Source organism: Myripristis murdjan, chromosome 13, assembly GCF_902150065.1.
Source record: "Myripristis murdjan chromosome 13, fMyrMur1.1, whole genome shotgun sequence".
In the NCBI taxonomy this organism is placed as follows: Eukaryota; Metazoa; Chordata; class Actinopteri; order Holocentriformes; family Holocentridae; genus Myripristis; species Myripristis murdjan.
Genome location: NC_043992.1, coordinates 33085048 through 33099833, shown reverse-complemented (window position 1 = coordinate 33099833; position 14786 = coordinate 33085048). Strand labels below are relative to the sequence as shown.

Here is a 14786-nt window from a genome sequence, read left to right as displayed (position 1 = left end):
TATCTATCTATCTATCTATATATCTATCTATCTATATATATCTGTATATATATATATACACACACACACACACACACACACACAAACATTTTTTTTTTATTTGTCAGAGGTAAAATGTCATTGGTCGAATTTGGTAAGCGTATGCGGTGTATATGAATTTGTGTGTGTGTATGTGTGTAGCTTGGTGTGGCACCAGGGGTTCCCCAGCAAAATGTGCAATAGTTTTATTCAACTGTTATTTCATTAATCAGATAATTAGCACAGTGAGAGAGCGAATGAAGTTAGACCTTTAGACGTTTTCCATCTTGTATTTAGATAATGTCAGATAGTTATGTCTCACAGCTCTGAATCAAATAATATATCCTCGATCGAGTTCCATTTGACACAATATGAAGCAGTGGTCAGTGTTAAAATGCATATGGATCTGGGGACTTTTGAACTAAGAAAGTCACACACACACACACACACACACACACACACACACACACACACACAGAGTGCTGTGGCTCCCAGCTGCAGAGCAACAGTGTTATCACATGAGATGGGGCTGGCGGAGTGTCACGTGAGGCTCAGTTTCTACAACATGGCTCCGACTTGCACAGAACAAAACACCGTCTGCTGACTGACCGCCGTCTCTTCGCCGACAAGCCAGTAAACCAAAATGGAGCAAGTCCATGTCGTCCGGCAGCATGTTCACAACTTCCAGAGTTGATGTGTGACAGACTCATGATGCACGAAGCCAGCCGGGCGCCGTTAGCTTCACGTTAGCGGCCACGGCTGCTAAGTTACAAGTGGAGCGAGGTGAGCTAAACCAGCGTTAAACACGAAGCACTGCTGTTGGCTGTCATTATGCTGTGATTACAGTGAGGTCAGGTCGGAGTGTTGCAATAACTGCTTACTGCTGTGTTAATAGTTTAAGATAAAATGTTTGCTTGCTAAGAAGCGTAGGTAGCGTTAGCTGTTTGAGTATTTTTTTTTTTAAGCTAGCGTTAAGTTGTCGTTACTTCCCCTATCCTGAGCCACACGCCTGTCAAAGCCTCCATCATCACCGTGGCGGTATTACAAAAGTTAACTTTCGAGTGAGTCACAGTGATTCAGCCGTGTTCATTTTTTTTTTTAACGCTGTAGTTGTACCATTATATTTCCGCATCAAGTGACCATTGCTTATAGTAGTATATGTTACCATACTCAGTCAACTTCACTTACTGTAACGTTTACTGTTACAGAGTCAGCCAGGCTATGACATTTGTGAGGTCGGTAAATCCTTACAGGAGCAAACAGTCATATTTTACATACATTTAAAAGTACAGATATCCCAATCAGTGTAGGGGAAGCACAGTCATGTGAGCTGAGCTCAGCCTTCAATGCTCAGGACTTGTAGTCATGTGCATTCAATTACATTGCATGGGTCATTCATTGCAGCAATAAGTCTGCTACAGTAGAGAATTATTAACTTTTAATAACCCCTAGTTTTGATTTTGAATAGCTGAAGTATTGTTAAAATGTGCTTGCTCATTTATATATTGCAATTATTTCCACAGAGCACGGGCTTAGAAGGCAAGTCTGCCTTTGGTGTCATCGATTTCTATCTCCATGGAGGCGTGAAAGTCACCTTCTTTAAGAGACAGAAAAGGCGAACTCAGCTGGACACTGTGTGACTCTGAGCTGGCATTGGAGACTCACCATGGATTGGCTGATGCATGCAGTAGAGAAAGACTTGGGGGTTGACCGACGGCAGCTGGGCCCAGGTCCTCGTCCCCGGGAGGTTGTAGCTCTTGTTCCTTCCCGCTGGGTGATGGGCATCAGGGAGAGGAGGGTCATGCGTTGTCCTCGATTTGACAGTATCAGTGAAGCAGAAATTCGCACTTACCTTCAATGTTCCCAGGCAAAGCTGCCTCCTGGATGGACACGAGTGTGCATTCAGGGTCTAAGGAAAAGTAAGCTGAGCTACAGATTGGCCAGAGACCCATGCTATCAAGAAATGGATGCCACTTCACAGGATTCTTATGTCAAAATCATGCAGTGTGTATCACAGCGTAACATCAGGTACTGTCCATCTATTTAGTCAATGACTGTGAAATTGCTTATTGCCTCATCTGGACAACTGCTCATTAAAGTAAAATTCTCTATTTACAAAGAAACTGTGACGTTCCTATCTGTTATGTTATGAGCATACCTGTAGTTTAAAGACAATTGGAGCCTGACTTTTTGTAGTCTCTCAGTATTTGTTAGTTTTAGTGTCCATATGAGCTTTATTCAATTGCATTGCTATTCACATTGTCAAGAGAGTGAATCTCTTTCTAAATCCTTGTTTACTGCGTTCACAAGTCTTGGCTGTCTTGTGTAGCATTTGGGAAGATCTTTATGTCCACAGTATCTAAACTAAACTGTCTTAGTTTCTTAATTATTTTTTTTTTTGGGTGTAAAATATGCAATTCTAAGGGTATATGTCCCTTTCAGTGTCTTGTTTGTGAGTGAGTGTAAAATGTAATTCTATGTGGGATTCATTTTTGAGTTTGAATTGCTGCAGTGGTACCAAAAGAAACCTCCAATGTAGTGATTTTGTTAAACATGATCCAATGGTGTATCTGTTTTTCTTGTTTTTCAGGAACCTGTGGCGTGAAGCTCATTACAACCTGGTGCAGCCATATGCAGGGGCTGCTGAGCAGATGCACATCGCAGCTTTAGATGCCGTGCGTCAAGCCCTGCAGAAGCTCTTCAATTCAACTTTCTTGTCAACTGACAGAGTCTCACCATCCCTTTCTCCAGCTAGAGAGAAGGAGAAAGAAACCCCTTTCCCTTCCAATTCCTCCTCCTTTTCCAAATCCCAGTCAGACAGTCTGTGTCCTAATGTTCTCCCTGCAGAGGGTCTTCTGGAGTCAGCTGAGATGCTCTATGTGGTTCTTCCCTATACTCAGTATTCACTCCATGATATTGTCTCCTACAGCCCGGCCAAGCTTGCCAACAGCCATGCCAAAGTGCTGTTCATTCTGTACCAGTTGCTAAAAGCTCTGCAAGCATGTCATGCAGCAGGGCTTTCTTGTGGAGAGCTCTCCTTGCAGGATATAGCAGTAGATGAGCAGCTCTGCAGCCGCCTCAAGCTCAACCTCTCCCATTATGAGGAACTGGGGACAGAAAGGGAGGCAGACAGCTATGTTACTGGCAAACAAGTGCCAAAAAGCATCCTGCCAAGGGACAGCACATGTGTGAGCAGTGACAACAAGAGACTTTGCAGAGACTGTTTTGATGAGCTCAAGACCCTGGTCCTGGACTGGGTCCATGGTCGAATCAGTAACTTCCGCTACTTGATGGAACTGAACAGGTTAGCAGGAAGGCGAGAAGGAGACCCTAACTACCACCCAGTGCTGCCCTGGGTGGTGGACTTCACTGTGCCATTTGGAAGATTCCGGGATCTCAGGAGGTCAAAGTTCAGGCTCAACAAAGGGGATAAACAGCTGGACTTCACTTATGAGATGACCAAAGAGGCTTTGGCAGCCGCTGGAGCAAATGGGGGAGGAGGAGGCGGTGTGGGTGGAGACTTGGGGATTGCTGTAGGTGCTGGTGGGGCTGGACAGTCTGACCACCTCCATGTACCCCATCACATCTCAGATGTACTTTCAGACATTACTTACTATGTCTACAAAGCCCGGCAGACACCTAAATCAGTGTTGTGCAGCCATGTGAGATCTCAGTGGGAGCCTAATGAATACCCAGCCAGTATGGAGCGCATGCAGAGCTGGACTCCGGATGAGTGCATTCCAGAGTTTTACACAGATCCCTCCATATTCCGGTCCATCCACCCTGACATGCCAGACCTGGATGTGCCTTCATGGTGCAACTCCTGTGAGCAGTTTATTGAGGTCCACCGGCGCCTTCTGGAGAGCAGAGAGGTGTCTCAGCACTTGCATCACTGGATAGACCTCACATTTGGTTATAAACTGTCAGGTAAGGAAGCTGTCAAGGCGAAGAATGTGTGCCTCCACCTAGTGGACAACCACACCCATCTTACTAGCTATGGTGTGGTTCAGCTGTTTGACCAGCCGCACCCACCCCGCCTTGCTCCTTGCCAGTATGCCCCACCAGAACCACCTCTCCTGGGCCTTGCTGCTCTTAATGTGCCTTCTTTACAAATCCCTCAATTCAACCCAATGGCTGACACTGTAGATGGAATGGTGCCGGAGTCCACAGGGTGTGAATCCAGTGGCTGGACTACAATAGACAGAGATGAAGAGCTTGAACAAGGTATGGAAGCGCTGGACTCTTTAGCTTCCACTGGCTTGCCCACATCAGCCTCCTGTTCTGTGCCACTGCCAAACATCAGTACAGGGAAGATGGGAGGAGAATACCCAGCACTGATTGTATCCCAGTCTCCAAGTTCATTTCCTTGTGAAGGCACTGGCAACACCACAGGAAGCATGGCCCCTAGCTTACGCAGTGCCATGTTACAGAGAGGAGGGGCGATAAACAAAAAACATGGGGAAGGGAGTGTGACGGTTACAAATGCAGAGGAGATCAAGATCATCCTCCCTGAAGGCTTCAACCCATTACAGCCTCTGGAAGAGCTGGAGAAGCTGAACAATTTCCTGGTGAAGAGTCTGCATGCTGATGTACCACATCCTGCAGAGTCTAGTGAGGAGAGGAGAGAAGGGAGGATAATTGTAGAGTCTCTATCCTCCCTTTCAGAGCTCTATCAAAGGGACATGCAGGCACTTGGTGTTCTCATTGCCGAAATCTTTTACTCCTCTAAACTGAGAGGACAGAAAACAAGTTCCCCCCTTAGACAGCGTTTCCAAGCTGTTTTGAAGCTGTGTTCTGCCAGCCTCCGTGATGTGCCACTGTCTTTGCATCACACCCTGGAGGTGCTGCTGCAGATACAGAAGCATTGCAGAAGAGCACATGCATGTGTAGAAGTACCAGAGTGCCCTCTTCCACTCCTTTTCAGATATGACCCTATCTATGAGGGTCTCCCTCCTCCAAACCCCTGTCAGTTACTGAGCCCAATTATCACCCCCATTCCTTTTCCCGCCTACTTCCCAGCTCTTCACCATTTTATCTTCTCCTACCATGCCAAGATGGAGATTACTTGTAGCCTTCAAGGAAGAGATGTGGTCTTTCATCTCTGGCAGCAACTGGAGACGCTGTTGCGGAGCAATATCACAGCTGAGGGACTTGAGATCCTCTTGCCCTTCGTTCTGGCCCTCATGCTTGAGGAGTCCACTGCTGTCTATGCTGCCTGGTACCTTTTTGAGCCCATCTCTAGAGTACTGGGCCCCAGGAATGCCAGCAAGTACTTATTGAAGCCCCTGGTCAGTGTTTATGAGAACCCCCACTGCCTGCGAGGACGTTTCTATCTCTACACTGACTGCTTCATTCTGCAGTTGATTGTAAGGCTTGGCCTGCAAGCATTTCTGTCCAGCCTGCTCCCCCATGTGCTGCAGGTAATCACTGGCTTTGAGAGCTGCATCTCAGGCTCTGGTGGGGAAGCTTGTAAAGGGCTGAGAAGTGTGACGTGTAACCTTGGAGAGGAAGAGGAAGAAGACTTCCAGTGTGGCAGCGGACAACCATCATCTGGGTCTATTAGTGGGAAGGTAGGAGGTAGCACTGGAGGCAGTGTTGGGGTGGTAGGAGACACAGGTCTGGTAGATTACTCCTCTGGCATCAGTCTCAATGATCAGGTGTTTCTCTCTGAGGCAGAGGACTTTCAAAATGGATTTTATGTCAACAGTGGAGCTGGGGTGACGTCGGGGAAACAGCAGAACCAGAACTCAGCCGCCAAAGATCAAGACCAAGAGTCTCTAAGTGTTGGTAAATTAAGTGACAAGAGTAGTGCAAGTGAACTCTCATTAGGGGACGGAGACTCCACACGGGACCGAGCCAGTATCAAATCAGCTGACAGCAGCCAGGATCTGAAGCATGCCAGTGAAGGAGAGGAGGGAGGAGAGCTGGAGGAAGAGGAGATGACAGAGACCAACGAGGGTAAAGAAGGGTTAGATGACCCCGGTGTGCCCATTGTGGAGCTAACACTCTCTGGTTGCACGGAGGATTCAGGGGCCACAGTGGCCACTCTGGAGGGAGAGTCTGTGAATGGGATGCCATTGGAAGAGACTGAAAAAGGCATCGTGGGAGCAGAGGAGGAGGAAGAAGAGGAACATGATCCTTCAGAGGACTCTGAGGAGAAAGAGCAAAAGATTCTTCTTGGTGAGTGAGGGAGGTTGATTATACAAGGCACCTGTTGTTTTTTTTTAATCTGTTGTTTAGTGTCACTTTCGATATTTCCACACACAGACACGGTCTGCAAGACGGTTAGATGGCTGGCGGCAAAGCTTGGACCAACAGTGACCTCTCGATATGTGGCCAGAAATCTGCTACGATTACTCACAACTTGCTATGTTGGTACGTAAATGGCTGACATAATATAGTGTTATTACCACCATTATACATTTACATAATTGTACATGTTCAGTTTTCACAGAATTTGCAAAATTGTACCCTGATGTCTCTGTAATTAGACTGTTTACAAATAGTTTACTTCATAACAGCTCTTGTTTTCTTTCAACCCTTTTCTCTTCCTCTGCTTATAGGTGTTGAAAAGCACCAGTTTGTCGCCCCTGCACCAGAGGAGAGCAATTTGGAAAGCGTGGGGATGGGAAGTGTGTATGAGAAGAAGCCTGTGGTCGGTGACCAGACTGCAGGGCCTGTGTTGGACTGTCTCATCTACATAGCTCATCTTTATGGGGAGCCTGTACTCACCTACCAGTACCTGCCCTACATAGGCTACCTGGTAAAAATAATAATAAAATACAGAAAACCTTTGATGAGTTTTAATATTGTCTTTTTTGGGGAATAGGATATTTTTTTCTCCAAATTTGCAGTAATTACTTTTTAAAGTACCTTTTAAAGAGATTTATTTAGGAATATGAGTGTGCTCTTCTTTCCTTCAGATGTATTCTATGTGTGTTCCAGGTGTCTCCACCTTCTTCACAGCGTCTAAACACGCGTAAAGAAGCAAGTCTGCTTGGGGCTGTGGTCCTTACCCAAAAGATAATCGTCTTTCTCTCTGATACCACTCTCATGGACATGCTGATGAAGATTAATCAGGATGTGCTCCTGCCATTACTGGACCTGCTCACTTCTCCCAAAATGGGGTAAGCACACACACAAACACACATTAACACACAGGTATGGAGACACCACATGTCAAATGTCAGATTGATATCAAAAGCTATAAAGAAATGCATTTGCGTTTACATTTTCACATCTTTAAATGACAAACTATACTGCACATAGGATTTTAGCTCAAGAGAAATGTAATTTCAGTACATGAGGCATAATTGGATAAGGTGCTATATAGAATCCAACCATGAATCCATTTCTCATCCTCTGCTTGTTTCTCTGCATTCTGCTATACTCAGGTTCCCCAGTGGGGTGCAGACACGCTCTGCTGTCTGTCTCAAGACACTCAGCCTGATGGCTCTCATTTGTCTGCGCATAGGCAGGGAGATGGTACAACAGCATATGGCTGACACTCTGCGCCGCTTCTTCACTGTCTTCTCTTTGCTGCACTGTCTGCAGCCTCAGGTACACACACAGTGCACACCACGCACGAAGAAAGGCAAGTGAAGACTGTTTAAAGAACATGTTCAGCAAACAGCTTCATGTCAAAGTGCTTTACTGAAAACAACAAACACAAAAGCAGAGGGAAATAAAGGTGTTAAAAATTAGAAAGACAGAGAGAGAGAAAGAGAGAGAGTGTGTGCATCTCCACACACACACACACACACACACACACAACCACACAACCACACAACCACAGGTGTGAATGGATATCTATCTCCCTGACAGTGCTAATTGTTAGTCTAAATGTATCAGCTCAATGTTGTACAAATTTCTTTATTTAGAAATGTATAGAAATTTCTTTTAAAGGACAATGCCAGTCTTTTTTTAAGTAGGTACAAATAATTCAGGTTAAATCTGTCGTATAATTTTTAGTGGTTTCTGCATGCTGTCGTCTGTAGTTCTAGATGTCAGACTTAGTTTTCTTACTCTTACTGTTGCAGAGGACATTCAATGCATTTCATTTTCCTCTGGTATGAAGAATAACATCTTCCACAGGCTTGAAAAATGCCTTAGTAAGGTAATCCATCACAGGGAACATGCTGCCTAAATTATTTTGTCAAGAAATCGTTTTGTTTTATTGTTGTATTTGTGAACGAAATTAAGTGTCTGTCAAAAATAGTCCCTGTTCCCTGTTGTGTTGCTCTACAAACGTTATTCTCACATCCTTGTTTTTTTTTTGGCAATTTTGTTGTGAAGGCATGACATAAATCCAAGAAAAGGGTGGCACTGAAAAAAAAACAACAAAACAAACGTAAATTTAAAATGATGAAAAACTATTAACTGTTAAAAAATCTAATTGGTTAAGGCTCACGGGTAATGTCATCTTCTCATGAACACAAGCTGAAACACTAACTAAAAATTAGGCTGGCATTGTTCTTTAAGATTAGAGTTGGCATTAGTATGTAATAGCATATTTAGCATATTAACACAGGATTTTGAAGTGTAGAAATACAATGACTAATACTGTTTCACTGCAGCTGGAGAGCGCCACCCGCAGAGTTGTGGGAGAAGTCACCGTGGTGGACGTGAACACACCTGAGGAGTCAAATGTGACATATGAGCTGGGGGTTTTGGAGGAGCTGCAGACTGTATTTAACCCTGAGATGGCCTATGCCTCCTACATCCCTTTCTACTGCCTCATAGGTAACAAACATCCTGACTTGTGTCATACATGCATGGTGCATACTTTTCACTTTCTGTCATTGCCAGATATTTTTGTATACTCTTTGTTTGTATATTCCAGTGGTTCACATCAGTGTTGTGCTGTGCTTCTGTAGGTGACACAGCAATTCGGAAGCTGGTGCCCAACCATGAGCTGGTCTGGAGGTTGGCCCAGTCCTACCATGAGAGTGTGAGCCCTGGGAGTCCGGAGGCTAACCCCACAGCTGCATCCAGGGTGGAGCTCCCGCACTCCTCCATGGGCCTGCCTGTAACCAGACGTGCTGGTCGCAACCCCTTTCCTGCACCTTCCACAGCGTCCACCCCCCTGGGATCAGACTCCCTCCCTGAGTCAGGGACCTTTGGCAGCCACCTGGTTGGAAACCGCATCCAAGTGTCCCAGGACACTGATTATGGTGGTAGCCCCAACCTCAGCTCTGTTGACTCCTGGGGTCGCCCTCACCCCAGCCACACTGCCCCAATCATCACTACTGCCTCTACCTTCACCACTCCCTCCTCTGGCACATCATTCTCTTCCTTTTCCTCCTCCTGGGTCAAGGGTCCCACTCCAGAGGACAGTGCCCTTAAGCAAGAGCTCACTCGTAGCAGCCGCACCCTGCAGGGCAACTGGCTGGCCTACTGGCAGTATGAGATCGGCCTCAACCAGCAAGATCCACATTTTCATTTCCACCAGATCCGGCTGCAGAGCTTTCTAGGTCACTCGGGCACTACCAAGTGTCTGGCACCGCTAGCAGGAGAAGACTACTTCCTTTCTGGCAGTAAAGACAAAACCGTGAGGCTTTGGCCGCTCTATAACCATGGTGATGGAACAAAGGAGGTGGAGCCCAGGTTGACATATACTGATCATCGAAAGTCTGTATTCTACGTGGGACAGCTCGAGACTTCACAGGAGGTGGTCAGCTGTGATGGCACTGTGCATCTGTGGGACCAGTACACAGGTGAGGGAGGACAAACACAATATGTGTCTGCTGATGATTGGAATTATGCAGCCAGAGCTGAGCAATAGTTGTTTCATTAGTAAGAGTACATGGAATTATAAATGGTGGGGATGAATGTGTTTAAATCTGCTTTGTTATGTAATTATATCCTGTTGTCTGTTGTGCCTAGGCAAGCAGATCCGTTCGTATGAAGCCCTGGATGGGAAAAACCCAATCACAGCTGTCACCACCATGCCAGCTCCACACTGTAGTGTTGTCTTTGGCAGTGCTGATTCTGTTCTCCGCTTCATTGATCCTCGTAAACCGGGACTGCAGGTAGCCATTCTTCTTAAGGAATCTCAGTCTCCGGAGACCCTTGCCATCACTTACCAGTTGTTGCTGCATTTTTAAAATCATGGCAGCTTTTCCATGCTCTCTAGAGTCATTTCAGGCTTCAAAGTGACACATATCCCCCTGTGTTCCCAGCATGAGTTTCGTCTGGCGTACAACAATGTGAGTGCCGGGCTGATCCGCTACCTGGCAGTGAGCCCTGGAGGTCGGACAGTGGCTGCAGGCTTCTCATCTGGCTGCATTGTTCTGCTAGATGCGCGCACAGGCCTTGTTCTGAAAGGCTGGCCTGCTCATGAGGGAGACATCCTCCAAATGAAGGTCTGCCTCAGTTCAAAATGGATATGTTTGTGTTTTGCCCTATGCCAGTATAACAGAATGCAGCTGCCTCTGGCTAATGTATTAGTCACAGGTGTGCCCAATAAGCAGGAGATTTGTTGTTCTTTGACAAATGTTAGGTGATCTACCTGTGGCAGTGAACTCCACAGTTCCATGAAAAGCGTGGCTCCTGATAACAAGAATTATACAGGTGTTGAATGAGTCAATTTCATTTCACAATTTTTATTTGAAGTAAAGATTCTGGCTGTTTTCACTAGTTAACATAATGTTTAAAATGGTAACAATGGCAAAATCACTAACAATATGAAATAAGTTTTTTAACAAAACTGATGACAAAATTTCTCCAAGTTCCTTACTCTCTAATAGAGTTTTGTTGTAAAAGCGATTTATTGAACATGCAATAATTCCTCATAGGTATGTTAATTTACCAAAAAAAATTTGATCCTGCAAAGAGGCACTGCACTCACTCAAGTACATACACGCCAGTCTGTGTAAATACAATGAGTCTTTTCAGGCATTAGATCAAATAAAGAGAACTGGAACTAGGAATAGGAAGTATTTTGTAGGGTTTGGGTGTGACAGTGTGATGGAAAATGGAACATTTTTTGACCTCAAGGATTTTTTTAACACCCTTTATTAACCAGATTTGTCAGAATTTAAGTCCTGCTTACAGAAGCAACCAGGCCCATGTTCATTCGTTGATTGGTGTCATTAGTTTCTTGGTAATTAATGCCTTCAAATCAAGCTTAACAAAATCAACCTAGAATATGTCAGCGGTGTCAGCTCATCCCTCTATCCTTTTAATAATGAGATCAGAAATGAATTGTAAGATGTTGGGAACAAGGGATAAGCCTAAGCACAGGCACAGGGTAGTCTAACTGATTTATACTGTATTTGGTGTCAGGAGTGTGTATGCTGTGTTTGTGTGTGGTCGGGGGGAGTATCCTGAGAGGTCAGAAATCAATTATTAAGCCCTCTGGAGGTGCCGTGGGCTTAATTCAGCAGAAGATCTGTGATGGCAGGAGATGATTTGATAACTCCAGTGACATACCTGCACTCACACACTCAACCCTGTGACATTTAGATTAGATTGCTGGTGAATGGTGCTGCCTGTCTGGTGGTCCTGTAGATTTATCACACACAGCCTGAGGTCCTCCGTAGATACTATTTGTGGGTTGTTTCCACACTCCTTTTCATATGAATTCAGCTTCTGTATTAATGCACATTCTGAACTATGGCACAAAGGACTGTCACGTCCAGCCCCTTGTAGATGGTAAATGTACAGTTTGGGGTTCATTTTAGCTTATGTCTACTTAAATGCTCGGTGAAATCACGTGCCATTCCTTGTTTAATTTGTTCACAAATTGTCTTTTACTTGGATGAAGAAGTTCATGGCAAGCTCATGGCATTTTCCACACCTATATCTCATTATCCATGTGACATTGTGGAGACCAGCCATCCATAAAAGAATAAGGAGAGCATGCCAGTCAGGCTTGTAACCATACATATGTAGACTTTGTCCTGTTTTGGTATCATATTTATTGTGTACAAAAAAAAAAAAAAAAAAAAAAGTGGCAGTTTTTCCTCATCTCAGAACACAGCCTAATCTTGCGCAAACAGGACTGTTGCATAATCCCTTTTGCCATTTCTGTATTTTTGGTCTCATGGACATACTCAAGCTGGTTGTCCATTTTTGTAGAAGGTGGGGCTCTAACTTTTCATCCTACCTTTTGGTTTTATTTTGACATTCCAAAAAGGCAGTGGAACAGATATAAGTGTTCAGACCAGGAGGATGGTGGAAGTTGTACCCGTAAAATTTATAGTCAACAGAGCACAAGGGCTGAGCAAACTTTATTTAACCCCGAATTGTGGGGTCAAGGATTGTATCTCTGGTTTTAAAGGCACAAGTTTAGGCAAATATGCACATAAGTTACTCATTAGAAAGATCTCAGTGGTTCTCATTGGCATATACATACGACCCAGAGTTCCCAATGCATGTATAGTTAATTCTTGGTGGCTCTAATATTTAGGTGGAGAACACTGATGAACTCTGTCCACGGTCTAATCTAATTTGAAATAATTTTATTCGAAAACATATCAAAGAAACCGGTGGGCTCGCTCCCAATGTATGGTTAAGTGTGGGTGTATGTTTGTCTCGTTATGACCTCAACACTCTGTGACTTCCTTTTTGATGTTTTTCTTTTCAGGCCGCAGAGGGAAACATTGTCATCAGCTCCTCCACTGACTACTCACTCACTGTGTGGAAAGATCTGGAACACAAGCCCCTTCGCCAGTACAAGTCACCCTCTGACCCCATCCATGCCTTTGACCTCTATGGTCCAGAGATCGTGACTGGAACGGTGGCTAACAAGATAGGAGTGTACTCTATGGCAGATATCTCTGTCAGCCCAGTTAGCAGCACCAAGCTGAGCTCAGAGAACTTCCGAGGCACGCTCACCAGCCTGGCAGTCCTGCCCACCAAGAGGCTTTTGCTCCTGGGCTCTGAGAATGGTGCCATCCGGCTGTTAGCTTAGGCTAAAGCAGTGGCTCTCAGCTACAGTAACACTCTACCACCGACCTTACAGAAGTGTCCTGATGGTTAAGGCTGAAGCCAGGTGCCTCAGTCCCCTCTCCGGCCCTCCTGCTTCTCAAATTGAGGCCAGTTGTATCGACGGGGCAAGCTGCCAACTCCTCTAAACTGCTTTCAAATGATAGCAGCACCAGTAGTGCAGTAGTTGTATGAGCTTCATGTCTACCGAATCTTACCGCTTTGGCTGTAGGCACTGACCAAATTGGTGGACAGGAAAATTGTACCACGCTATTGAAATTTACCATTGTACAGCAAATCACATGAGTTTTTAAAGCATTTTGCCTATAGATAGTATATAATGGGAAATTCTTATCTCAACAAAATTCAGTTATTCTTTTCTTGACGAGGTCAGTTATTATTTTCAAAAGAATGAATCAGAAGAACTGCTCAGGAAGGTGGAACCAAACATGGTTCTAATGTAGTGTTTACACTTTCCAAATAGATGCATACCAACACCAAAAATACATTCACTTCACCTTTCATTTCCCATCCATGTAAGAAACACATGCATCCAATGCACTGATTAAACTATGCAGTATTTGTAGATCAAACCATCTGTTTGTGTTAGCGTTACCCTGTGTATAATGAGAATTATCTCACAGCAGATTGTTTATACGTCATGACCAATAAAATTACAGTTGCTGTTTTTAACGGTGACTGTGTGCATCTTCTCAGAGTGGACATGCTTCAATTCACGTCACATACAAAAGTCAATTAGAGATGCACAACCTTAATTAAACTGCACAAATATGGCCTGAATTCCAACATGTAGATTCTCACCAAGATTTTAAGATTGAATGTTTTTAAACCACTAATAAATTACTTGAAGTAGCTTTGAAATATTCTAAATGATGTTCAGAAATTCTTGGTTTAGCAGTCAGAGAAAGTGTAGCAACATAAAGCCGGGAGTATCTCTAAGTCATGAGGAATTGCTGCGCAGATGCCACTTTGACTAGATCTGCCAGCTGTCGGACTTAGCAGGTCCTAATCACTGACTACACAACCTGGAACAGTCAATGCCAAGATACCACAGACTTTTGTACTCTAATATTTCTATGTAATTGCCTTTTAACAATTAAATATTCAAAGAATGATGACTAAAGTCATGAATGGCTCCAAAAGTCTTTGAATTTGTAATTCAACTAGCTTCTCATTACTTACTGCAAATGTGTATTGAAAGATTTTCCCTCTGAACCCATCCCAGTTATTATTAGTGAAATTTTTTTCCCTAAATGTCAGTGTCACACCATGGCATCTGTCGCCAAGTTTTCAGTACCTAACATCCAACAAACAAAGCTGTGTTTATTCTTGTATGATTTTGTTGTCATGTTCTGAACATAGTTTGCTTACTTTTTATGAATATGAAAACTTTGAGTTACTCACCCAAAACTCAATATGCTCTGACGACTATACTCCACTTTTTAACATTTTATGTGTTTTTGTAAACTTGGAGTCAAAGCTCTGTAGTCATTAAATAGACAACTGAAGTAGTTGTTGCATATTGATAATCAGTTACGATTGATCTGGTTTATATTTTCTGGCACATTTTAATGAGAAAATACATGCTTATTTATTAACTGGATTAATAAAAGTTTGCTCCATGTTATTTATTTGTGTTTCAGTTGTTGTATATGAATCACCTAGAATTACCCTGAAGAGTCATTAGAGCTCTAATTGGACAAAGTCCCCTCTTTTGTTTGCTGATGGTCTCTGTCAGCTGCTGTCATGTGATCTAAAAGATACTGCTCCTGATTAGTGGTGAAATATTTTGACAAAATCAGCTGAACAATTTTTTT

General features: G+C 44.0%; 1 protein-coding gene across 1 annotated transcript; it reads left to right on the top strand.

Moving 5' to 3' along the window:
* Positions 1 to 562: 562 nt before the first annotated feature.
* On the top strand, positions 563 to 14598 carry wdr81 (WD repeat domain 81). Its single transcript, XM_030066491.1, has 12 exons — positions 563 to 801; positions 1542 to 2046; positions 2609 to 6198; positions 6286 to 6393; positions 6582 to 6781; positions 6964 to 7145; positions 7413 to 7578; positions 8595 to 8760; positions 8895 to 9734; positions 9904 to 10049; positions 10200 to 10382; positions 12608 to 14598. Exons 2-12 carry the CDS (start codon positions 1685 to 1687, stop codon positions 12932 to 12934), a joined length of 6270 nt encoding a protein of 2089 aa, XP_029922351.1. The 5' UTR covers positions 563 to 801; positions 1542 to 1684; the 3' UTR covers positions 12935 to 14598.
* Positions 14599 to 14786: the final 188 nt, after the last annotated feature.